The sequence below is a fragment of the Rhinopithecus roxellana genome, chromosome 4, assembly GCF_007565055.1.
Source record: "Rhinopithecus roxellana isolate Shanxi Qingling chromosome 4, ASM756505v1, whole genome shotgun sequence".
Lineage (NCBI taxonomy): Eukaryota > Metazoa > Chordata > Mammalia > Primates > Cercopithecidae > Rhinopithecus > Rhinopithecus roxellana.
Window position 1 is genome coordinate 138699060 of NC_044552.1, and position 26812 is coordinate 138725871.

Consider the following 26812-nt stretch of genomic DNA (forward strand, 5'->3'; position numbering starts at 1 on the left):
AGTCTTAATGTGAACCTAAAAGGCTCAGCAAAATAAAGCCTAATCATCATAGTGAGATTCTAAAAACTATTAAAATAGTTTCCCTCTGTATCACCTAATATTAGGCTCTTTTTCAATAGAACTATCCCAGCTTACTTGTGAGTCTGCTTCTGCATATACTCGAACGACATCTTCTGTACCAGAGGGCCGGACAAAAGCTCGGGAAAGCTTGTACTTCTTCACCAGGTCATTGATTGCCTCCTGTAATCCTGGGGGTGTAACTGCTTGTCTTTCAGCATTGGTAGTGCTAATAACTCTCCTGTCTGCAACCTAAGTGCAAGCATTTCATATTTGTTACTATATTACACTTCCTTTCAGAAGCTTAACCTGTTAAACATAAATTCTACCAAAAGTGCCAGACTAAATAAAAATTACATGAAAATTTCTTATTTCTCCAAGATCAGGGTAATTAATTTCAACATTTGGACAACTTTTCTCTTTTTCTTCAGTCTATAAAGATAATGGCCAGTAAATATGACATGACTATAAGTCCCATATCACACATAAAAACAGGGTAAGTGGTAGCCCATTATATAAGAAGGCCAGTAAGAATCTCTTAAATATGCCAGAAATAAATCAGAACAATCAACAGCCATTTCTGTGAACTGTGGCTTTAGTACCTCCAATTGTCTTTCACAAATTCTGTTGGTGAATGTGTAAACTGGCATAAACATGTACAGAGAAATCAATGAGCAATTTATCTGAATTCTCTCCCTCAGGAAGTATTCTGTGAACTAAACATAATGCAGAGTAAGTACTTTCACTTGAAATGACAGGGGATCTGAGTTTTGCTTCAAAATAATGTTGGGGCCAGGCGCAGTGGCTCACACCTGTAATCCTAGCACTTTGGGAGGCCAAGGGAAAAGGATCACTTGAGCTCAGGAGTTCAAGAACAGCCTGGGCAACACAGTGAGACCTCATCTCTAAATAAAATACCCAAAAGAGTATTGGGAGGGGGTATGGAGAATGTATAGGGCAATAACTGAAATCTGCTGAAGCTGGGTGCACAAAGTTCATTATGTTGTTGTTTCTCTACATTTATATCTGTTTTTAATTCTCCATAATAAAATCTCTAAAAATGTGATGCAGTCATTCATATTATTTATTATATAATAAAGTTGGAAACCAAATATTTCTCAAACAATAGAATGTTAAGTAAATGAACTTAGTTACTCTATAATTTTTTTCAGCTGTAAGATAATACCGTTAGATATCATAAGGCCTTCTTTTTTTTGAGATGGCATCTCTGTCGCCAGGCCAGAGTACAATGGCATGATCTCGGCTCACTGCAACCTCCACCTCCCGGGTTCAAGTGATTCTCCTGCCTCAGCCTCCTGAGTAGCTGGAACTACAGGTGTGCGCCATCACGCCCAGCTAATTTTTGTATTTTTAGTAGAGACAGGGTTTCACCATGTTGGCCAGGCTGGTCTCAATCCCTTGACCTCATGATCCGCCTGCCTTGGCCTCCCAAAGTGCTGGGATTACAGGTATGAGCCACTGCACCCGGCCCCCAAGGCCTTATTTTCTGTGTATCATGTGTGTATGTATAGAATGAAACAGGAAACATTTGTCAGTGAGACATAGAATTGGGATAATAGGTTTTCCTTAGCTAATATTCAGAAAAGTTATTTTAAAGTTTCTCTCACACCTGAACTTTAAGTTGTCTGTTTGGAAGATCTGTATAGAGAGCATCCCACTGTTGCACAGTCAAGCCCTTCAGAGCCAAGATTGCCTCAATCACCAGCATGTCAGAAATAGCATCACCAGCTGCCTGCAAAATGGGGAAACAAATAGAAGAAACCACTTAACACAAGCAAATCTTGGAAATGGATGTTTTTCTTAGAAAACCAATCACAGTACAGGTTGAACATCCTTAATCTGAAACATGTTGAGTGCCAAAATAACGTCACAAGTGAAAAATTCCACACCTGGCCTTCTGTGATAGGTCAGTCAAAATGTGGGTATACAACTGCCAGGTGTGGTGGCACACATCTCAGTCCCAGCTACTCAGGAGGCTGAGATGGGATGATTACTTGAAGCTAGGAGTTTGAGGCTGCAGCGTGTTGTGACAATGCCTGTGAACAGCCAGTGCACTCCAGGCTGGGCAACACAGCAAGACCTTGTCTCTTAATAAAAAAACAAATGCACTCCTGACCTCACTGTCAGGAATTCAAAACCAGTCTGGCCAACACGGTAAAACTCCATCTCTACTAATATAAAATTAGCAAGGTGTGGTAGTGGGTGCCTGTAATCCCAGCTACTCGGGAGGCTGAGGAAGAACTGCTTGAGTCGGGGAGGCAGAGGTTGCAGTGAGCCAAGACTGCGCCACTGCACTCCAGCCTGGGCAGTAAAGCAAGACTCCATCTCAAAACAAAACAACAACAACAACAACAACGAAACCCCACTAAAAGCAGGCCCACAGTTCATTCACCATCCCCAAGGGAAAAAGACCCTGTCAGCCTCCTTCAGCTATGATATATCGTTTCCATGCATGCCAGATAAGTATCATATTTTTTACTATTAAATACTTGTATGTGAATAAGTATAAAAAATGGTTGCTTACTGACAGCATATAAATTCAGAGTCAGGAATGATGGTGATGCCAAACAACCACAGATTGTCCAATGGATGGCTGAGAGTGACACCTTTGCTTTCTGATGGTTCAGTAGACACAAACTTTGTTTCATGCATTAAATTTGCAGTATTCTATAAAACCTTTAATCTTATGTAACATACATGAAACAAAAGAATTTAGTGTTTTTGACTTGAGTGCCACACCCAGTTATATATTGGTCACATTATATATATGCAAATATCCCAAAATCCAGTGAATCTGGAACCCAAAACACTTCTAGTCCCAAGCATTTTGGATAAGAGATACTCAGCCTATATCGTATGCTTTCTCACATGCAGCATGATTAACTGAAGTGTTTTTGTGGATGGATAAACATGAACAATGAGGTGAAGATCTCCATGGAAGACAATAAAAGGTGTAACAAAGAATACTGAAACTAGCTCTTGAGAAACTTGCCTTTAGTACTCCTTATCTATAAAATAAAATTAGACTGGATAACTCTAAGGCTCAGCCTAACATTCCATCACTCATTTTTCTTTATAATTAGATCCCTTTTGAGATACTACCCCACAATGATAGAAAGCATCAAGATAAAATGGAGAAATATGAGCTTTGGTATAAGATATAACTGAAGATAGATCTCTGTTTCTTCACTTATAAAATGGGAATTACAGTAACACCTCTCCCTATGTTACTGCAAGGATTACACAGTAAGGTATATAAAGTGTCCTATGTGTGCAAGACACTCAAATGTACTGCTTTTCCACTGCCAAACGACACTCCAACCCCAATCCCAACTAACCCACATGTATGTCCTTTGTCAGTGAGACAACCAGTTATTTTTTTTTTTCTTTTTGAGACGGAGTCTCACTCTGTTGCCCAGGCTGGAATGCAGTGGCACGATCTCGGCTCACTGCAAGTTCTGCCTCCCGGGTTCATGCCATTCTCCTGCCTCAGCCTCCAGAGTAGTTGGGACTACAGATGCCCACCACCATGCCCGGCTAATTGATTGTATTTTTAGTAGAGACGAGGTTTCACCCTGTTAGCCAGGATGGTCTCGATCTCCTGACTTCGTAATCCGCCCGCCTCGGTCTCCCAAAGTGCTGGGATTACAGGCATGAGCCACCACGCCTGGCCTGACAACCAGTTATTTTTACTTAATTTCCTCGAGGTTTGGTTAAAAAAAAAATAATATGTATATATACACTGAGTAGCTGAATCTGTGATCCAAGGTAGAAGCTGCTCAATATACTTGAAATTTTCCATCATAAGATGCAGGGGAAGGAAAGCATATTAAAAAATGTTCTGTCATTCCATTTCATTATAAATCTCAACTGAATATACCACTATTGCAAGGAAGTCACCAGGCCAGGACGTCTCTACTTTAATTTTGTATGCACCCACACTCTGTTCTATCCATCTTCTGAATAAAGTAAGGGTAACCAAGAGTCCACTGCCCCATCAGTTCTGACCTGGTTAAACAAGTCAATAATGTTTTCAAGCATCTTAGCAGCTTTTCTTTTCTTATCTTCTAGTTGTTCTGCTGATTGTTTTATCTTCATTTCAACGGCTGTACTAAACAGTGCCTGCAGCAAAAGCATATAAAATCAGTCTCAAAACACTATCCAAAACCTAGTCATAAATACTATTATTCTAGCTAACCCACTTTTCCCTCCTAGTCAATCTGGAGAAACTGAGGGGAAACATAGTGGCAGCCTTAAAATGTATGAAATTAATGTAAGATCACATTAAAACCCAGAGGATAGTACTAGGGGAAAAATTTTATTTGTGGATTATATAACTGGCTATAAAAATTTAAACATCTGATTACAAAGAAAACACCACCTTGACAAGAGGCGAACACACACAGTAAGTTCATGTTTTCCCTTCAACCAGCTAAGTCATTTCTGTGCAACCAGGTTACTTAGAGCCTGTCTGTATCCTTTTTACTTTGAAGGAAATAATTCATTGCGACTAGTACAGTTTTATTCTAAAACTTAAGGGTATGAGAGCTAGGCAAAATTAAGAGTTCCTAGTATTTATCAAAATATGGCAAATAATGTCATGGATAGTCATTACAATATATAATTCATCATGCTCCTCAAGAGTCTTACCTCATTTGGAAATACCTTACCCATCTTTTTTTATTGCCTTCTAGAGGCCTAATACTGAGCAAGATTAGCATACTATGCTCAACTACTTGATGAAATACATTTTTCTTGATAAAATAAGGCACAGGCTAGTCACCTGTTTTTGTCAAGTTTTACTGGAACACAACCACACCCATTCATTTAAGCTAGATCAGCAGAGTTGAGCAACTGTAACAGAGACCTTATGGCCTGAAAATCCAAAAATATTTACTATCTACCCTTTAGAAAATAATTTACCAACTTCTCCATTAGATCACTAAAGTTATATCTTAATTGCATTTTGCAGGAACTTATTTTTCCCCTTTTTATATTTATGCCCTCCAAAAGCCAATTTTAAATTAATGAGGAAAATTATTCGGCTTAGATTCAAATGTTCTGATAGCCACCTCAAGTGCATTCATTAAATGAGGTGAGTATAAAAACATTTTTAAAATATTCTGAACATTATGAATCTACAAAAAACTACTTAACTATACACTTTAAAATGTAATTTTATGTAAAATGTAAATTGAAACATTTTATATGCCTATCACTAGTTACCTTAAATTCATTTTCATTTCTTATTAATTATCAACTTTCCAACGTTTTGCAATTCACCATAGCGACTGAATTTTTCTTTTCCTCTCCTATGGCCAGCCGAAAAATGCATAGACAACATGCTTATAACAAAATTAAGAACTGTAAATTAAAAAAAAAAAACTATTCAAAACATCTTAGCGTATCTCTTCACATTGAAAGAAGAATCATTACCAAGTAAAGTAAAAGAGTATCACAGTTTCATAATACATCAATATATAAGATAACCAAAGGATCTTTTTGTCACATCCAATTATTTCAACAAAGTACAATATTACCTATTATTACCTCCCAGATACAGAAATCTCATTATAAAGATAAGTGCCACCTAAGGCCAACTGTAATTAAGAGAACTTACAGTGCCATGCCCATTTGCTTCAAAATAAACTCCAATGTCAAACTCTTGAGCCTTGTGGTGCAAATGTTTTACACCAGTCTTAGTGCAATAGACAGGTACCTATAACACATGCATTTAAAGAAATACAGCAATTACTCAGATGTCAAATGTTCCTTGCATACCTAGTATCCCAGAGACACAAAGGGGATCAAAACATACTGGGGCCGAGTCCAGTGAGGAAAACGATTAAGCATTAAAATACAAAATGGTATGTATACAATGGGAGTGTGAACACACTCTGGAAGCACATGTCCAGGGGTAAAGCACGGTGAGAGAGATGAGGGGAGCCTTATAAGACACGGAAGATTACAAGTGGGGGCGTGACATGACCTAACAGTTTTAGAAAGCTGTTTAGCTACAGTGTGGAGAATAGCTTAGAGCAGAATTGCAAGCTTTTTCTGTTAACAGGCCAGACAGTAAATATTTTAGGCTTTGCAGGCCATATGGTCTCTGTCACAATTGTTCTGCCATTACAGTGCAAAAGCAGCCACAGACCATACATAAACAAATCAACATAGCTCTATTCCAATAAAACTTCGTTTACAAATAGCGGCAAGTTCAATTAGAAGGTTAAGAAATGGAATCAGGATGCTTCTAGGACTAATCCCAGTAAGAAATAGTGGCTGGATCAGCAACAGTGAATAGGGAAAGTCAAGAATGGATGGATCTGAGAGAGCTTTAAGAATGGTTAAGGAAAGACTGATAGTAGAAAAACTGCAAAAGAAAGATCAGCATTAGATTGGATGTAGGAGACCTCAGGAATGACAAGGGCTAAAAATATTTCATCTGGAAGATAGTGAGTTGAGAAGTAACAGTTTCTTAAACTAGGTTATTTTATCTGTAATAAATGTTTAAGACAGAAAATGAATATACTAAAGCAATAACCCAAGTACTGTGAAATAACCCAATCCCTGTGAAACGCAGGCAAATGGGCCCCAGACGGAATCCCCTTGAATGAGCTTATTATAACTATATATTAAAATCAGGTCATAAACTAGCAGCCTCAAGATATATTTCGTTTTGCTCAGCCACTGTTTCTTTTTTGGGCTTTTTTCCTGGTATACACGTAAATTTTCAGTCAGACACTGTTTCTTTTTTAAAAAGTAGGAAATTCACATGAAAATTCAGATTTCCTGCTTCTCTTGAAGAGTGTGACTACCGTTGACATCATCTGGCACACTTCCCTGTTTCTAGCCACCTGCTGCCCTCAATTCACTTTACCTGTCCAAATTCTGCAAGAATCTGACTTTATAATTCCTGCTTTCTAGAGAATGGAAAGGTAACTAAAAGTAGTATAAATGCCAGAACTTGAAACAAGGTACAAAAAAGTTGGAGAACTGCTCGTTAATGAGAAAATATAGGCAAACAGGCTTCCAGTTTTGTCCATGAACCCCGGTAACTGTCCGATCAAGTAGTGTGGTGCCAAGGGTGGTCATCTGGTGGACACCAGAGAAATAACTAGAAACAGAATCTCCCACCACTCCAGAAAACCTCTCCAAAAAAAAAAGAAGGGCAAGAAACAGTTTTATTACTGAATAAGTATTAAGCCAAACTGATGTTCAATCACAGGCTAATTTGCTAAGAGATAGCAAAGATAAATGCTCACCCTTTAATATAACCAGCAAACACATTCCAATCCAATTTCCTAAGATAAAAGATGGCTAATGACAAAAATTCTCTCCTTGACCAAACTTTAGTCAGGCTCACCTAAGCCTGACTAGGCCTTGTCCTCAGGCATGTCTTCCAATAGCCCGATTTTAATAAGAGTCATGCTAAGTGAGCTTAGCGAGAATCCCTCATCCTGATATATGACCACTCGTGACATCTGATCTGAGTTCTTATTCTCCACCATCCCCCAGGTAGTATGTGACCGCCCTGGCCTACCTTCAGCAAAAGTCCTGTTAGATCAGTTTAGCCAAAATACCACTCACTTACCCTCATGTTTCCTCTCAGTAATTGTTCATCCACTGACCACCACCTGCCCCCACACCCCCTGCTCCTTGGCTATAAAACCCCACTTTTCCTTACTATATTTGGAGTTGAGCCCAATCTTTCTCCTACCACTGCAAAACTCCATCACATTAGTCCCTGTACCTATCACGACAGTCCTGAATCAAGTCTGCTTTACCATTTTAACAAGTGTTATGAATTATTTTTTCTTTAACACTAGTCCTCAAACAGGAAAACTTGACAACACCATTTGTCACACATGGTCTATCCTAAACTTACTTGGTAATAGGGATGGCCACCTGTGTTAACCGCCCTTCTCTAAGGGAGTAATAAAACTTTTCGTACCTCTGTGACAGGTAGATAGTTACAAATTGGACCCAAACACCTATGTTAAACTCTCCTGAGACTGGGAGATAGGTGAGCTATCTTCCTTGATGTTCATATTTGAAGTTGGCGACTCTAGGACCTTAAATAAAAATATTCCTGATCTGTAAAACTGGCTTATTGGGCCTTTAGAAAGATTTACATTCATTACAAAGGCGCAGAGAAAGAATTCACAAGTTTTCTAAAGGAAAACTCCAAGAAAAGGAAAGAAGTTTTCCTTTTTTCATCAAGGAAACTAAATTTTTTCTTATTTATTTCTCTTTACCTTTACATGAACAGCAGCTCAGCTTCATGCGCTAAACATAATCACTTTTATGAAGGCAGTATCTCCCTCACAGAAACATGATACTAATTCAGAAACTACCAGAAAACAAAAATGGTTCAATACCTTCATAACTTCTTCAAGATACCGTGTTGAACTTCCATTTGCATATGCAGTTTGTACAACACCAATATTCAAACTTTCTCCAATCTAGACAAAAACAATGATACTTAACTTGCCATCAAAAGTATGGTCTACGAAAACAAATATAATGAGAGTTCTAAAGGCTAACAAAATTATCAGTCAGTTCAGTTGTGCCTTAGTTTATGCCATAAATGGCTGACTGAAAATTTACATGTATACCAGGAAAAAAGCCTAAAATACATTTGAGCACTATTTAAAGCAATTCTATGAGAAATCCTCTTTTAAGAAGCCTGTATCTCCTGATCCTCACCTCTTTAATTTTTTAAATAAAAGTATCTGGCCAGGCACAGTGGCTCATGCCTGTAATCCCAGCACTTTGGGAGGCCAAGGTGGGTGGATCAACTGAGGTCAAGAGTTCGAGACCAGTCTGGCCAACATAGTGAAACCCCATCTCTACTAAAAATACAAAAATTAGCCAGGTGTGGTGGCGTGCACCTGTAATCCCAGCTACTTGGGAGGCTGAGGCAGAAGAATTGCTTGAGCTCAGGAGGCAGAGGTTGCAATGAGCCAAGATAGCACCCCTGCACTCCAGCCTGGAAATTTCCAGTTACGTTCTGTACTTAAAGCTAGCCTGAGATTTATTTCTAATATAGCAAAATGAAACAAATCTCACATTACTAAGCTTATCATAATCAGTTAATATATCAGATGGTGAGATTTCCTCTTAGAATTTAGGGCTTTTATGGAGTGACCACAGAACTCTCATCAAAGTTTCAATTATGATGGAAGCAAAACTTCCTAAAGCTTCAAATCACAAAACTCGGCCAGTATAAGGAAGAAAAGAGTACCTTCAGGTTCCAAAGCTTCAAATGTTCAAATGACTGGGTATTACCACTGCTCTTTTTTTAATTTTCTGCCCACTAAAGAATTTATCATAAATTTTGCCTTTCTGACAAATAACTGTAAAATATGGAACTATTTCACTAAGTCTTGTTTTAGAGGGTAGCCAATCCCCCCACCATACCTCTACCAGGAGCTCTTTAAGGAAACTGCTAATTAACGTTGCTATCTTGTCTCCATCTATGAGATGAAAGTGGCCATCTGCATCATGGTAGTAATAAACAATTCTGTCTGCATCTCCATCAAAAGAACAGCATCTTTCATTGGACTTAATTTCCATTCCTAGCACATAGGATAATTTACATGCATTTCAGTCTAAGAATTTATTATAAAGAGTTTTAGAATTTTCTCTTAAAATTATCATCCTAAAAATCAATGTCTTAATCTTTAAATAGTATATAATCTTTAAATAGTACATAGTTTATTAGTGATTTTTACAGGTCAAATTCTTTCACTGCAAAGTGAAAAGAGGAGCATTCAAAATCTATGCTGAAATTTGCTATACTACTACTATAAAATTCCATTTTATAAGCAGTTTGGTTTGGTTAGACAGGTATCCCATAAAGTATTTTTAAAAGCTACATTTCTGAATGTAATTTACCTAGCACCGTGATCTCCTTTACATAGAAAAAATAATCAGCACTAGATGAGGTATGTGCTTTAATTCTACAGAAATGGTTTTTATTTGTTCATACCACCAATAAAAAGAAACACTGGTAATTAAGAGCAAAGAATTATAACTTTGAGAGATAACTGGCTTATGAAATTTACATAAAGTTGCTGAAATCTCAGCAATTGTAGCATCAAATTTATTAGAAAATTTGGCTATTCCTTAGCCATGATAGCAGCAGAGTGACAAATCCAACATAAGGCAACTAAGAAGTAAAAGGCTTTTGTCAGGGATGGGATCATAAGATTGACAAAAGGACATGATGCAAGCTTCAGGAAAGCAAGGACTACGGTTTTGTTCATACTGTAGTCCCAACGCCTAGAGCATAAAGAGTAAGAGCTCAGTGTTTAATAAATGAATAAATATGTGGCAGAACTGAACTGTCAAGTAAATGTCAAAACAAGCAATTCAATGAAAAGGAGCTCAAATTGGTTGACTACACTGACATTTTAAATGCTTATTAAGTAAGGCATAATAACATGAATGAATGAGGCAACTGAATGATGAAGTCTCTAGAGTCCTATTTAAGGGGGGCAGCATCTATCTGACTGCAGTGGACTAATGCCATGTGTGAACATTTTCTGATTTTGGTAAAGAGATGCTAGAGATTCCAATATGTAAGAGAAGTCACGGAATTTTTAAACAGTGGCACAAAGACAAACACACAAATGCAGCCAGTCAAACAAAACATAACTGCACGTCAGGTTTGTCCTAAGCAAATAATGTAGGGTCTATTATGCAGATAAATCCAGAACACCTCTTACAACTAAAATCTGAAGAAAAGTTCCTCCTCCTATTCTGCACTGAGTGGAAAACACTGATTACTAACAACTGTATAAGCAGTTACATTCGCTTTCCATAGTATATCTAATTCAGATAAGGTATCTAATAATACTTACTATGCTACCCTCTAGATTTGATTCTCCAAAAGGGATCCCCAGACAAGCACCATGAACAAAGCCTGCAAACTTGATAGAAATGCAAATTTCTATCATATGCAAATCCTATGCCAGATCTCCAGAAACTCAGAAGTGGAGCCCAGGAATCTGTGTGCTAACAAGTCCTCAAAGTGATTCTGACGCATGCCAGTTTGAGAACCTAGAATGCCATTTCCTGACTTTGCTTTCCCCACCTGATTTCCTGGAGACTATGAGGCGTGGTGTGATTTACAGGCAGAGAGAGCAGACCATGTTTCAATTGCTCTGAGAATGGGAAGATTTCTCAATGTCTAAATGTGGCAGAGCCAGGACTAGCTGCATGATTCTTAACTCACTTTACCACCTTCGTTTATAAGTGAGATTGGCTTCAAAGAGCATTAAAAACAAATTTTTACAGTGCTAGTACGACATACCCTGTGGAGGTTTCTGATGACTTTTCACAAAGTCAGCTCCACATAAATGATTGAGTTTCCCCTTGGACCCATCATTAAACAGCTGAACTGACAAGCCCTGTGAGAAGTAGTGTTCCATTTCCCTTAGCTTCAGGGCCCCTATGCCATTTGCACAGTCGACCTTAAGTGATCTGTATTCATCTCCACTGCAGGAAGCCTACAAAGGAAAAAGACACACGGAAGAAAAATTTCAAGTTATAAAAATAAATGTGAAATATAAAGCATATATACATATGTGCATATGTAAATATTCAGTTAACTCATCTATTTTGATTTTTAAATTTTATCAATTATAATTAATTTTATCAATTTTTAAAATTATAAAACACTAAAGTAAAATTTAAAAACACCTGGAATAGAACAGTTTCACTGATTGAACAACTGATAGCATAGAGCTTTATTAAAATTTAGTCTCAATTAACAGGGTCCCTTAAAAGTAATATTACAAGGCAGCCATTCAAATGCAAGAATAAGCACACAGACAAATGGGCAGTAATGACATGTCATCCTTTTTATAGTATGTGACATCATCATCAGGCAGATTTTTTTTTTTTCTAATTGTCTCCTCTCCCAGCTATCCTCACCCCAAATTTTAAGTTCTATGAGAGCAAGGGCTTTTAGTTAATTGTGCCTGGTAAGGACATACACTCAGTATTTGTTGTTCAAATGAATTATACTTCTCAAATCTCCCCACATTTAACAAGCCAATATACCTAGAAGAAAATCTCAATAGTAGATGCCTCAGGTATTAAGCCAACAGCACCTACATTAACTAAGATCAAATTCATTCTGAATGAATACTTATGATAACCATCGTCAAGACTCCCACCATGTTTTCTTCCCCAAAGGATCTCAGAATGTACTACGTGCTTTGCCAAGTAAACGCCAATGTAAGTTAGCAGGATACATAGACCAGAACCTTGAGTAGCCCTAGAGCAAAACAAAAAAGGAGATATGCAGCATTTTTGGAAAAGGAAGGAGGAGGCATGACAAACAAGATAATCTGTTCAGTAGACTATGTTACTTTATTCATTTGTTTGAACTCTAACCATGTTCGATAAACTTTTCACCTGTTTGGTGAGTTCCACAAAAGCCTTAGAGAGTTTCTGGTAGTAACCTTCTACAGTTGCCTTTCCATATCGGCCACCCGTGTTTCGACAATACACCATGTAGTGCAGCTGGGGTGTTGTTAACAAGCCATAATCTATCATAGAAATACAAAAAGCAATTCACCATATTTCTTAACAAAGAGAAAAAAGTTTAAATGCATTCATATGTAGGAATTTCAGGGTGACAAATCCTTTTTTGTCATCTCAGACATCTTAGAAAACAAAAATGATCTTAAAAAGAAATATAACTATTAGTAGCCAAAAAAAAAAAATCACTACATATAAACAGGTAATAATGTAAATATAAAGCAATGTCAACAAGTAATAATTGAGTTCTTTCCAGTAACATTGCAAACTACGTAATTCAGATGAATCATTCTCCTGGAAACAACTAAAATGCTAGATAAAAGACAAAAATCTCCTTTTAAAAAGAACTACAGTGCTGGCAAGTTACAGAATTATCAGGCCGAAACATACCTGAAGGCAAGAACTCCAAGATCTAAGCTAGTCTGGAAGCCAGTTTTGTTCTGAAGTAATTCCTCTAAACTAGAAATTGAGCTACAGTTTTCAGAGCAAAAAAAGCCCACGCTGATCTAAGATGCAGAACCCAGTAGAAGACTAGACTCTCATGAAGTTGAAATCCCAAAGAACTATACCTTCAGTGTGAGGATGAGTCAGAAATTAATCACCCCATGTCACCACTCCCACAACAGTTATCTTAACACTAAGCAGGGAAGAGGGGAAAACCCATTCTTGAAGAGCTGTTACCAAGCACAGGCCCTCAAATGAATTTCCTGCCCAAACATACATAACCGCAGGAGTCCAAAGGAATTGTGTCAGATTTTTTTTTTTTTTTTTTTTTTTGAGATGGAGTTTCACTGTATCGCTCAGGCTGGAGTGCACTGGCACAATCTCAGCTCACTACAACCTCTATCTCCCAGGCTCAAGGGATTCTCCTGCCTCAGCCTCCCAAGTAGCTGGGATTACAGGTGCCTACTACCACACCTGGCTAATTTTTGTATTTTAGTAGAGACAGGGTTTCACCATCTTGGCCAGACTGGTCTCAAACTCCTGACCTCAAATGATCCACCCACCTCGGCCTCCCAAAATGCTGGGATTACAGGTGTGAGCCACCACGCCCGGCCTGTCATGAATCAATTTAAAGTGAACCCAGCCAGTGCCCCAGGTACCCAGCAGAAGCCAAAGACTAAACTTTACTAAAGGACTGTACTTTCATTATAAACTTCAAAAACATCCCGTAATTTTCAAAAAAAAAAAAAAAAAAAAAGAAAGAAAACCAGCTTACAGTTAAACATAGCTAACTTGTAAGAAAAGCACCATGAGCAAAAAACAAAGAAAAATGGATAGCAAAGCTGGACCAGTAACCAATAAGTAAATATTCAGTGACTAAACCTGTCAGTTGGACCTGAACTTCAAACACAACAATTTGGAGGCAAAAAGGAGTCACTTTAAATTCTTGAGCCCTGAAGTGATTTAACAGAAATGGTACCTTATGAAGGCAACCTTAGCTCTGGTATAATGAGATGCGAGGAGATGGAGAAGCTCAAAAAATGCAAATAAGAGCTTAGGTTAGTTTAATGGAAGTGTTGACTAGAGGAACCCATTATTCTAAAAGACATGCTAAAGGAAGAAACAAAATAATTTTATGACCAATATCAAAATTACCAAAGAAACATTTACTAAATGACTAGTTTATGTACCCAATGAACAGCATTATCTATTCAACTCATCAACTCAGAAACCTGGAATGTGTTCTTCACAGTTCTGTTCTCCCCATATATCACAAAATCTTTTGAATGCAATACCAGTTTTTCAAGAGTGGCCTAGCTGGTCTCTTTCCTTCTTACAACTCTCCTTTCCCTTCTCTCTACGACAAACAGAGGACTGGCTTAAATGAAAATGTGATCACATCACTCTCTTGCATAAAATCCTTTAATGGAGTCCCACTGCCTCTGGAATAGAGCCCAGGTTCTTGCCATGACCTCCAAGGTTTCGTATGAATTAGCCCCACCTTACCTCCCTACTCTTCTAACCCCCATTCTCCCTACATTAACCTTTTTTCATTTCCTGAAATACACTAAGCTGAAGAGAGAAATGAAGGAAAGCTTAAAAAAATTACCCTCAACATTTTCTAGACTAAAACACTAGAAGAGTGATGGTTCTAGAGATGGAATGAAAATGCTGAAAAAGACAACCATTCTGGGGATGACAGAAAGAATAGTTTGGGGCAGGGTGAACACGACATAGAAGCAGGCCACCTAAGGGAGGACACCACTCAGATCAATGCTTTACAAATTGCAGGCCACAGCCTGCCAATGGGCCATGGAATCTACTTAGTGAGACACAAACCAGCATTTGTGCATTTTAAACAGATGATTGCATGTCATGTAGGAAGGATGAGCATTGTTTATTCAAACTATTATTTCAGTTACACATACAAGCACACATTGACATGTCATGACACATAATGGGTTTCTTACTATGGGTTGTGATACACAGTCAAACAGAAACAGACTACTAGAGGGAGGTACACAGCAGGTAGTAAAACATGTTTGATGAATTAATAAATGAATGAGGCTGGGCGCGGTGGCTCATGCCTGTAATCCCAGCACTTTGGGAGGCCAAGGCAGGCGGATCATGAGGTCAGGTGATCGAGACCTGTCTGGCCAACATGATGAAACCCCATCTCTACTAATACAAAAATTAGCCAGGTGTGGTGGCACATACCTGTAATCCCAGCCACTCAGGAGGCTGAGGCAGGAGAATCCCTTGAACCAGGGAGTCGGAGATTGCAGTGAGCCAAGATCGAGCCACTGCACTCCAGCCTGGTGACAGAGTGAGACTCCATCTCAAACAATAAATAACTAACTAACTAACTAAATAAATAAATAAAGGTAGCTCAAGCTATGGCAGTAGAGATAATCATTCAGAAATCATGCAGAATGAAAGAGAGTCCCGAGGAATGTCCTCCCTGAAAGAGACAGAAGAGGGGCCAACAGAGAAGACCAATATGGAATAGTGGCCAAGTAGAAGCTCAAAGAGCTTTAACATTATGGAAAGCTACAAAGACTTCAACTGTAAGAACTTTAAAGCATAAATTATTAAAATTATTTTTAGATCACAGCCCCCTCTGAGTATCTGAGCAGAGGTACTTGTACACTCCCTGGGAAAGTGCTTGTGCGGGCAACACTCTGTACATCGTATCATGAGGTCCACAGGTCCTCTGGAGCAGTCCCAGACATGCCACAGAGGTCCCTGGTTAAGAATCCCTACTTTACAATATCCACAAGATTTGGCAATAACAATGCAGATGGATGCCAGGGGTGGGCTGGGAAGACATTTATTTCACGGAGAGGTAAGGATAGAGACTCACCTGCAGAAGGCTGAAGAATGATAGAAGAGGAGGAAACAGACAAGGTAAGCAGAGCAAGCCCTCAGCAGAGGCCAGACTGTGCAGGAAGGGAACACAGTCAGAACTCAGTCAGAGGAGGTTTCAAAGGTCAAGAGTGGATGTTTGTTTTAATGAGAAAGATCTCACACCAGGAAAATATTTACCTCAAAACATAGTGGAGGCAATGCCTTCACAATAGACACAGTGTGAGAAGGGGATCCTAGTGTGTTTCATTTAATTCTCTGTCATTTGATATAACATAAAGAACTATCTGTCAAAGATATTGCCCATCACTACTTGACAGGTAACAGCTGATTTCACAGGAGACCAGCTATTAGTGAAAACCTAATATTGACAAAGCTCCCCAGAATGATCATCTTCAAGTACTTAAAAAGGTTTTTATTTGAGGAAATTCAGCCTTACCAAAGTAAAGGAAGTTACATTTGTTCAGAATTTCTCACCTATAATCTCCTATAGTACTGCCATAGGTAAAACAAAACATGCCTGCCCAGAAACGACCTGGAAGATTATTTATAAAGTTAGCATTTTGTATCCAGGAGTTCATTTTTTAAACATTTTTTGTTCATCTGTATTTTCACACTTTTCTACATAAATATACATTACTTTTGTAAATAAAAGTTTTTTAAAGATTGTTTAATTTCCAACTCAGGATAACTACATACCATGGAATTGACCTCCTACAACAGTCACACCATCTATTACGGATTGTGAAAGTTTCTCACTGCTGGGCCTAGGAAAGAAAAGGAAGAAAATAATATATCCTATCCAGAAACTGGCAGGGTTGCTGGTTCTGCAAGCAAATGCTAAAATTACACGTCACAAATTTCAAAATAATAAGTTCCTTGTATCTGAACTGAAAGCTATAAACTCTGAAGATACTGGTAAATTAGAAGCATTTTCCAATAGCCTTTCGCAATTTAGTTCTTGGAAAAATTTTGGCTTTTAAATGAATTTATAAAATAAAGGACACTCTTAACCACACCATACCCAAATACCTTTTCAAGTTTGACTACAGCAACATGTCTGAACTCTAAGAACAGTAACAATAAACACTGAATATACACAGTATATATAAGACAGTTCTTGTATTAAGCCACCAAAGATACAGAACCTGTTTTCCATTTTGTAAAGTCAGAACAAATTATCTATCTGAAAATAAAACAGATTAAAAAACTGCCTTGGCCAGGCACAGTGACTCACACCTGTGATACCAGCACTTTGGGAGGCCGAGGCGGGTGGATCACGAGATCAAGACCATGCTGGTCGGCCGGGCGCGGTGGCTCAAGCCTGTAATCCCAGCACTTTGGGAGGCCGAGACGGGCGGATCACGAGGTCAGGAGATCGAGACCATCCTGGCTAACACGGTGAAACCCCGTCTCTACTAAAAATACAAAAATCTAGCCGGGCGAGGTGGCGGGCGCCTGTAGTCCCAGCTACTCGGGAGGCTGAGGCAGGAGAATGGCGTAAACCCGGGAGGCGGAGCTTGCAGTGAGCTGAGATCCGGCCACTGCACTCCAGCCCGGGCGACAGAGCGAGACTCCGCCTCAAAAAAAAAAAAAAAAAAAAAAAAAAAAAAAAAAAAAAAAAAAAAAAAAGACCATGCTGGTCAACACGGTGAAACGCCATCTCTACTAAAAATACAAAAATTAGCTGGGCATGGTGGCACATGCCTGTGGTCCCAGGTACTTGAGAGGCTAAGGCAGGAGAATCGCTTGACCTCCACAGGTGGAGGGTGCAATGAGCCAAGATTGTGCCACTGCACTCCAGCCTGGTGACAGAGCAAGACTCCATGTCAAAAAAATTAAAAAAAAAAAAAAAAACTGCCTTGTAGGAAAAGATGTTTTATCACTTAGATTAGTTAATAGTTAAGAACCAAATACATGTGGGATGGCTTTACTGTGGTGGGATAATGTACTTCAGAACATAAGTTACTTGGCTATTTCTGCTACTACCATCGGTATCTGGAAAACCCTCTGGTAACACAACAGAGGGTAAGAAAAACCAGTCCAGGTATTGGAGACTGAGTAGAAATTTCCTTTTGAAAGAATATCAGGTTAAAATCAGATCTTATGCAAAAGGAAATGCTACTGTTGCAAAGTATACTTTTCATCTAATATTTTACAAAAATACATTTTTGTTAAGGATGGCAAAAGCTGCGAAATAATATTATACTTTTCAGTGAGCTCCAGCATGGAAAAATGATATAAATATTTGAAACAATAATAACAGATTACAAAGTAAATCTTTAAAAATAATGAGTTCAAATCATGTGTTAGGACTCTGTAGGGGAAAAAAAACCTACAGAGGGAGTGGGAGACATTTATTTAGTGCTTCTCTTGTGTCAGGAAGTATTTTCCATATATTATTCTGCAGCTTGGGTTTTGGAGTAGGGTTTCGAACCAGAGTCAGACTCCAAACCCCAAGCTGCAGTAGTGACTTAGCTACTACATCCTACTAAAAAGGCCATGCAGGTAGACATGCAACTCAGAGTAGTTCCACTTTACTTCTTTCCATTTGTCTTGGATTAAAACTGATACAATCGTTTATATCATGTTCCCAAAGCTTTTTTTTTTTTTTTTTTTTTTTTTTTTTTTACCAGTAACTCATCATCACCTGGTATCTCTACCAATAACTACAAAGGCATCTTGTTGCAGATTCACAGCTTCTTTCTCACTGATGTCAATAAGCACTCTCTGCATATCTTGTTCCTCAGCGTTTGCTAAACAGGTGGCATGTTCCTCCCAGGATGGTGCCAACATTTCACCCAAAGGATCAACCAGTTTTACACCATTGTCTTCCTTAAAAGAAAAACAAACAAGCAATCTGTGCATACTCATGAGGCTGAGTTGAGAGTAGAATGCAAAAGCTGTTTCCCCTCAAACAAAGACAGTGATGGCTGAGCAGCTTCAACAATAAACATCAAATATTAATACTGGTATTTTATATATCTATTACCTCATTAAATCCTCATGACACACATAAATCAATTAAACTAATAATCCTATTTTTAGTCCAATCTTACTTTGAGAAAACTGAGCTTCAGAGAGGTTAGGTAATTTGCTTATGACCATACAGCTAATAAATGTCAGTACTGATATTAAAACAGCAAGTCTATCTGACTCGCCTAAAAACACTATGCCACACTAGCCTTTGTAAAAGGCTGTCATCTGTGTATTCACTATCAATAAACTGACTAGGGCACAAGTGGAGCAGAATAAGGGCACACAGAGATCCTTCTCACTATGACTCGGAACTCCAAGAACACACTAGCCAGCTTGTCAACCAGCAGGTGGGACAGAAAATGAAAACTGCCTCCCAACACTGTTCTGCTCAAATTCCTAGAAAGAAAGTGTAGTTCACAGTGAATGTCACCTGAAAGAAATGAGAATCATTTTGAGAATGCCTCTGGAACTAGCAATAAATGTGGGGCTTTTCCTAGAAGTCGATCAGTCAATCAATTATGGTGATTTACATATTTAGACATTTACACATTTATAGTGATCACATATTTGGACAAGCAATGCCCTCGTTTGGGGGAAGAGGAGGTTACAATCCTTCACAGACCTACACCACTTTAACTTGCTGCTGATTTAGCTACAAAGGCAAAAATCCCACACCCCAAGCAATCAAATAGAAGCATATTACTCAAACCCTGTATTAATGGTCTACAGACAATACAGAACAATTACATCATGTCAAGAGGTTGGTTAAGATATAGAAACAACCTAAGTGCACATAAACAGATAAATGGATGAAGAAAATGTGGTATATATACACAATAGAATATTACTCAGCCTTAAAAAAGAAATAGTGCCATTTGCATCATGGTTGAATCTGGAAGACATTATGCTAAGTTAAATAAGCCAGACACATGAAGACAAATACTGCAGGATAACATACATGTGTTATGTAAAAAAGTGGAACTCACAGAAACAGTAGTATGGTGGCGGCTAGAGCATAAGGGAAATGGGGAGATGCTGGCCAATGAGCATAAACTTGCAGTTATAAGATGAATAAGTTCTGGAAGATGTTAATGTACAGCATGGTGACTACAGTCCATAATAATATATATTGAAAATGTGTTAGAGTACATCTTAAGTATTCTCACCACAAAACAAGGTAACTATGTGAGGTAATGGATATGTTAATTAGCCTGATAGCGTTAATCATTTCACAGTGTATACATATATCAAAACATGATGTTGTATGACTTGAATACATACAATTTTTATTTATCACTTATACCACAATAAAGCTGAAAAAATAATTGTGTCAAAAAGAATACTTTGATTAAAGTCTATCACAAAGACTAGAATCATAAGGCGTCATCAATATTCTGCCAAAGCTCACCTATCTGTTTGTTCATTCAGAACAAGAAATTATTGCCGAGCTACAAAAACCTGTCTGAAAATGTTCAAAAAGTTTCTTTTCAAATCTTTACCTTCCCTCACCCATCCCCAGTATCTTTAATCACTGCTAAGTTAACAAAGGAAACAATTTTCAATTACCGAAAATGTCTTAAATCAATAAATTTGGAAGAACATTGTTATTTCTCTAATATGGAGACTCCAAAAAGAACACAGTATCTTTTCATTCTTTCCACACCCTTAGGAATCATGAGCTTAATGATCACACTCTTAAAAAAAAAAAAAAAAAAGGGGTTTCATATCCAAAGCACATATAAATGAGAAGGCACATTCCTAGAATTAGAATTTGTACTTTAGGTCAAACTGCTCAGACACTAAGGCTTGGTATTGTAAATAATGGTCTGCTTTATCAGGGCACTAAACCCATTACCTCAGGATTGTGGGACGCTGTTACCATGACTCCTATAGTGGATTTTGTCTGTTTTGACCTCAGGACAGCTAATAATCCCATGCGAAACATGACATGATCAAGATGTTCTGCCTTCGTTCGAAATCCAGCAGTCCCGTATTGAAGAATCAGTCCATTGGGCTTGGCATGCAATGCTGAGTATTTTGTAATAGCACCTAAATCCATGTCTACAAAATTAAGAAATACTGTTTCAGGCATAACAAGTAATCTCTCAAAAACCATTTGCTTCAAAAACTGCCATCCCAAACGAATAGGTCTGTCTCATTCTGAACCTCCTCAAAGAACCCTATGTTTGACAGAGCAATGGGCAGGAGAGTAAGTCCTGTGGGTTAGAATTACCTAGATGATCTTGCCCAACTTGTATTGTCCACTCCTGGGCAGACTCAGGGCAGATATCAGATTGTCCCCATTCTCCTCCCATTTTAGCTCCAGGACTATTCCCGGACCCGGGCACACTTAAACTGGTCCACTCTCAACTAAAATGAAGATTTTACACCTATTCTGTGACTCCAATGTGCTCAAAGATCATTTCCTTTTACAAAAGGGGAAACTAACCTAAATTAACATAGATAGCTGGTGATGGATTGAGGCCTAAAGTCAGATTCTTGAGTGGACTGAAACTACATATCCCCAAATATCTGGGAAATCTTTGTGGTTCTTTTGCTATTCCTCTGAAACTACAGAGACATATTCTCAAAGGAAAAGCAAAAGGCAACAGTTTCTTCTCCAAGACTACCCAGATCTTTTTCCATTTTCTTAAGGACAATCAGGACACCCTTCTACGATGTTGCTCTAAAACTAGCAATATCTTCTTCCTAAAGAATGCCACCTTTCTCCTTTACTTTAAAAAATAAAACATCGGCAGGGAGCGGTGGCTCACACCTGTAATCTTAGCACTTTGGGAGGCCGAGGCAGGCGGATCACCTGAGGTCAGGAGTTTGAAACCAGCCTGGCCAACATGGTGAAACCGCCTCTCTACTATAAATACAAAAAAAAAAATTAGTCGGGCGTGTTGGCGGGCGCCTGTAATCCCAGCTACTAGGGAGGCTGAGGGAGGAGAATCTCTTGAACCCGGGAGGTGGAGGTTGCAGTGAGCCAAGATCGCACCACTGCACTCCTGCCTGGGTGACAAAGGGAGACTCTTGTCTCAAAACAAAACAAAACAAACAGACCAGGTGCGGTGGCTCACACCTGTAATCCCAGTATTTTGGGAGGCCAAGACGGGCGAATCACGAGGTCAGGAGTTCAAGACCAGCCTGACCAACATGGTGAAATCCCCGTCTCTACTAAAAATGCAAAAAGTAGCCTGTCGTGGTGGCGCGCGCTTGTAGTCCCAGCTACTTGTGAGGCTAAGGCAGGAGAATCGCCTGAACCCGGGAGGTGGAGGTCGCAGTGAGCAGAGATCGCGCCACTGCACTCCAGCCTGGGCGATAGGGCGAGACTCCGTTTCAAAACAAACAAACAACAAGAACAAAAACATCGGCCCTTTGCCCACTAACACTGTTTTCTCTGGGATACTCCCATTAAGTGGAACTTGGGGTTTCCAACCTCAGTCAGTAGTTTTCCTTCAGTAGTCCATATACATTTCCTGGGTCAATTAATTCCCAATTAGCTCAGAGATGAGGAGCAGTGGAGTCCCCCAGCTGCTAGCCTCATAATCTTGTTTTCTTTATTGTCCTTCATTCCTTCAATGAACAGAACTTACAAGAAATGGTGAAAAACAGTTGCTTTTGTCCACCTGGAAAAAGCTGGCATTCAGCAAGCTAATTTAGTTCAAGACAGTGATCAAATATCTTTCCTAAGGATAAATACATATTTGTAAAAACTGAGCAGTCACGTTATGTGTCATGATTATTCATAAGGGTGTAAACCAGTTCTGTTAACTCCAAAAAGCCATTAAAAAAAAAGGTCCAGATAATATGCGTTTCAGGTCCTACAACTACTTTCAATGCGTCTGCGAATGCCTTTATTTTAAGCACATTTGCCAAATCCAGCGTTCACTCAAAAAGTTAAAGAGTATCCCCCTATTCTCCATTCAATCTTCGAACCTCCTTAGTGCCTCTCTTCCGCCTACCCTCGAATTACCCGGCACTCCACCCTGAGGTGCTCGCCTAGGTCCACGGACCAGAGGCCAGGCAGGAGACCCGCAGCCGGGCCCGACCAGCCCGCTCGCGGGGCGCAGGGGCCTGAAGGTGTGTCCCGCGCGCTCCGCCGCTCGGTCAGTCGCGCCGGCCCGCTAGCCCCTCCGTCCGGCCGAGAATCCGACCTGTCCCGCTCCCACCGAGCCCTTGCCGACCGTTGGTCTCCGTTCTCAACTCCGAGCCTCGGGACCCAGCTTACCTCGGTCACGAAGCCCCCTTCACCTACACGCAGCCAAGAAACGCCCAAGCGACAACGTCTGCACCCAGACCCAGTCCTCAGAACCGTAGACGTGGCCCTGCGTGGCTTCCGGCTCGTCGCCGCGCCCCCCGGCCAATCACGGCGGAGGAGGGTCCGCCGGCCCCGCCCCCGCCTCGCCGCCGGTCGCGCGCAGCTCGCGCCTGAGGAACTGCGGCTGCGGTTCCGAGCGGGCTCTGGGGCTGTTTCCATTGAATGACCAGGAAGGGTGAGGCCCCAGCGGTGGCCCGGGGGTTGGGGCCGAGGGTCGCGGGCCCTCAGAGCACTGCAGCCGCGGAGACGCAGCCTCCGCCTCCAAATCTGGGCCTCTGGGGGCGGCAGGCCCTGCGTTCCCGGGAAGCCGGGGTTCCTAGTGGTCTTGGCTAGGGGCGGGGGTGGGGAATCAGCCCCGTCGCTGGGCGTCGGACAGGGCGACCTCGCCCACAGTGAGCGCCGCCGGCGGCCCGCATCCCCCCTCCGACGTCGAGGTCATCTCCCAAACCTTTGAATCCGGGAAGCCTTCTCCGACCGCCGTCTCCCCGGGTACCCCCTTACCCCAGCTCGTTGTAAACATCTTTTATTTAATGATCTCTGAGACACCCCCTACCCTCATCCTGGGTCCCTCGGGGCAGAGGCCAGTGAATCGTAAGCGTCCGGAGCCCTGGGATGCGGCCCAAGCGAAAAGGCCACCCCGGAGAGGGGGGCGGTCCGCGAGTCCGAGACCGAGGGGTGGCGACTGGTGCTGGGGGTAACACCAGGACTGGGGAACCCGGAGCCCATCCCGTCGGCACTGCGGCCTCTCTCGCCGCAGCGTCTGGCTCCGCCCAAGCCGGAGCCCCGGGTGGGATTGGAAGCCGGGCCCCAGCCTTTCCCAGAATTCAGGCTTGCAGAGCGGCTGCAGGTGTCTGCCAGACACCTGCAGCGGGACAATTCCAAACACCTGTTGAAAGTGCAGATTCCCCTATCCAGTGCGGGGTGCGGGAGGCGGGAGCCCGGAGCCCGGGTACGCAGAATATGGGTTTTAACGGAGTGTTTTAGGGGATGTTGTGCATACTAGATTTTGGAGTCAGGAAATAAAGAAGAGTGTAAGTGTCCGGTTTGTGCCCCTAGCTCTCGGTGCAAAGCGTTCCTGCAGAATTGCTTCCACGTAAAGGGACCTTCGGGAAATTTCGCTGGACCCCGGCTGGCATTGACAAACCCAGCGTCCCTGAGCCTTGTGAGGTTTCCAGGCAGGTTGATTGCGAGGCAACATGTCTGCTTCGGTGAAAGAAAGCCTTCAGCTTCAGCTACTGGAGATGGAAATGCTGTTTTCTATGTTTCCTAACCAAGGAGAAGTAAAACTTGAAGATGTAAATGCCCTGACGAATATAAAGAGGTATTTGGAAGGCACAAGGGAGGCGCTGCCGCCAAAAATCGAATTTGTAATTACGCTCCAGATTGAGGAGCCCAAGGTAGGTGCCCTGATTTTAACTGAAACATCTGGAACAGCTTTCTGTCAAGGAAAGATAGAAATATTCCAGGTGCATATTACCTTGTTTGAAAGATATGGAATGCTCTGTAAATTGTCTTCAGTAAATATCTTGAATTTTATGTAAACATACACACCTTTTTAACAAATATACCTGGAGTTTTAATTGAAGCTATCTTGCAGTCTTATGCCATTATTTTGTTCACTCATCCAGTTGGACTACCTTGCACATGTATCATGATTTTCATAAATCTAAATATCTCCTGTAACAAAACTGGCTTTTAAGGAGTGAATGAGTGGATTTTTTATGGCACAACACAGAAAGCAAATACGGATGGAAAAATCTAAAGACTAAAAATGAATTTACCTCCGTCTTCTGATCCGTTTATCTCCAGCAACATTAGCATAGCATAGGTAACACGTGGACTGGGCATTTGAGAACCACTGTTGTAGCTATTTCCTATTCATCCTTCAGTTGTCAGGAAACTTCCTGGTTCCCCAGACTGGATTCTGTCCCGCTGGTTACACACTTCAATGAAACCCTCCACTTTTCCATAGTAATGCTTCTCACAATTGAAATTAAATACTTGCTATGTGTAATTATTTGTTTAATGTGTGTCTCCTTCACTAGGCTCTGGACTTCATGAAGGGCAAAAATAGTGTCTGGCTTATTCACTTTTTTATCCCAGCACAAGGGCACCTGGCACATGTAGTCGTTCAATAAATATTGAAATAATGCATAAAAGGAAGCAATCGTGTATGTAAAGTACCTGGTACACAGCTGTCATTTAATAGTAGCAATAACATTTCTCAAAATCATGCAGTTGCTATTGATAAACTAGCTTATGAGATGTTATGGTATTTAAATCTATTTGATTTTCATTTTAAGGTGAAAATTGATTTGCAAGTGACCATGCCTCACAGCTACCCCTATGTAGCATTGCAGCTGTTTGGACGGTCATCTGAACTTGACAGACATCAGCAGCTACTTCTCAACAAAGGTCTCACTTCTTACATAGGGACTTTTGATCCAGGTGAGCTCTGCGTATGTGCAGCAATCCAGTGGCTACAGGACAACAGTGCATCTTATTTCCTGAGCAGAAAGCTTGTGTATGAACCATCTACACAAGCAAAGCCAGTCAAGAACACATTCCTCCGAATGTGGATCTACAGTCACCATATATATCAGCAGGACCTAAGGAAAAAGATTTTGGATGTTGGGAAAAGGTTAGATGTGACTGGATTTTGCATGACAGGAAAGCCTGGTATAATCTGTGTGGAGGGTTTCAAAGAGCACTGTGAGGAGTTCTGGCACACAATTAGGTACCCCAATTGGAAGCACATTTCCTGTAAGCATGCTGAAAGCATGGAGACAGAAGGAAATGGTGAGGACCTGCGCCTTTTCCATTCTTTTGAAGAATTACTCCTTGAGGCCCATGGTGACTATGGATTAAGGAATGACTATCACATGAATCTGGGCCAGTTCTTAGAATTTCTCAAGAAGCACAAAAGTGAGCATGTTTTTCAAATACTATTTGGTATTGAAAGCAAAAGTTCAGACTCGTAAAAAGCTATTGAGAGGCCTATGCTTGTAATTTCGCTATGTCAGTATTTCTGTTATTAAGAGCAAAATAAAAAGGCTGGTAGCTGTGTAGCATCCTCAGTGCAAAACCCAGCTCCTGAATTTTCACCTGGTAATGAATTTCAACTGACAGTGAAATGAATAGGCCTTTAAACTTTATAACAGTGCAATTGTGATGTTATGTCTAGGTTCTTGTGTTAAGTCATTCAAAAACTATTTCATTGTAAATAAAAACAATCCATTTAACTTGTGAAGCTGATTTGATGGAAGGGGAATCCAAAGCCCATAACTAACATCAAAAATCAAACTGCAGTTACGAATTGAAAAATACGAATAGCATTTGTTTCACATTGCTAGCACACATGTGACACACCCACTTGTCTTTCATTATTGGAAGTCTAAATCAAGTTTAAAATGAGAACAGGAAGGACATGTTTACTTTTTTAAGACGGACTCTGACTTTGTCGCCAGGCTGGAGTACAGTGGCGCGATCTCGGCTCACTGCATCCTCTGCTTCCTAGGTTCAAGTGATTCTCCTGCCTCAGCCTCCCAAGTAGCTGGGACTACAGGC

General features: G+C 40.4%; 2 protein-coding genes across 4 annotated transcripts in view; one reads left to right on the forward strand and one right to left on the reverse strand.

The window, feature by feature from the left end:
- Positions 1–23270, reverse strand: part of PGM3 (phosphoglucomutase 3) — a 28539-nt gene extending 5269 nt beyond the window's left edge. Inside the window, exons 1-12 of one of the 2 annotated variants that reach the window (XM_010358275.2) lie at positions 23156–23270; positions 20777–20982; positions 18593–18777; positions 16642–16709; positions 12508–12641; positions 11399–11594; positions 9502–9659; positions 8460–8543; positions 5699–5797; positions 4087–4200; positions 1688–1810; positions 136–309 (exon numbers count right to left, since the gene is read on the reverse strand). In XM_010358275.2, the coding sequence (XP_010356577.1) occupies positions 136–309; positions 1688–1810; positions 4087–4200; positions 5699–5797; positions 8460–8543; positions 9502–9659; positions 11399–11594; positions 12508–12641; positions 16642–16709; positions 18593–18777; positions 20777–20980 (1539 nt within the window). In that variant the 5' untranslated portion in view covers positions 20981–20982; positions 23156–23270. Of the gene's footprint in view, positions 1–135; positions 310–1687; positions 1811–4086; positions 4201–5698; positions 5798–8459; positions 8544–9501; positions 9660–11398; positions 11595–12507; positions 12642–16641; positions 16710–18592; positions 18778–20776; positions 20983–21154; positions 21252–23155 lie in introns of those variants that run through there. The other variant, XM_030928445.1, reaches the window with a different exon arrangement.
- Positions 23271–23289: 19 nt separating this feature from the next.
- Positions 23290–26487, forward strand: RWDD2A (RWD domain containing 2A). 2 transcript variants are annotated; one of them, XM_010358272.2, is made up of 3 exons: positions 23290–23420; positions 24302–24642; positions 25549–26487. In XM_010358272.2, the coding sequence occupies exons 2-3, from the start codon at positions 24442–24444 to the stop codon at positions 26224–26226; spliced, it is 879 nt and encodes a 292-aa protein (XP_010356574.1). In that variant the 5' UTR covers positions 23290–23420; positions 24302–24441; the 3' UTR covers positions 26227–26487. The 2 variants fall into 2 exon arrangements, with proteins under 2 accessions (XP_010356574.1, XP_030784306.1); XM_030928446.1 differs by having other exon boundaries at positions 23342–23420; positions 24521–24642.
- Positions 26488–26812: the final 325 nt, after the last annotated feature.

Bases quoted from the DNA above. Each gene is read 5' to 3' on its own strand.
- RWDD2A (XM_010358272.2), top strand. From the start codon at position 24,442: ATGTCTGCTTCGGTGAAAGAAAGCCTTCAGCTTCAGCTACTGGAGATG. The intron at 24,643-25,548 runs GTAGGTGCCCTG...TTTCATTTTAAG, and splicing joins TCCAGATTGAGGAGCCCAAG to GTGAAAATTGATTTGCAAGT.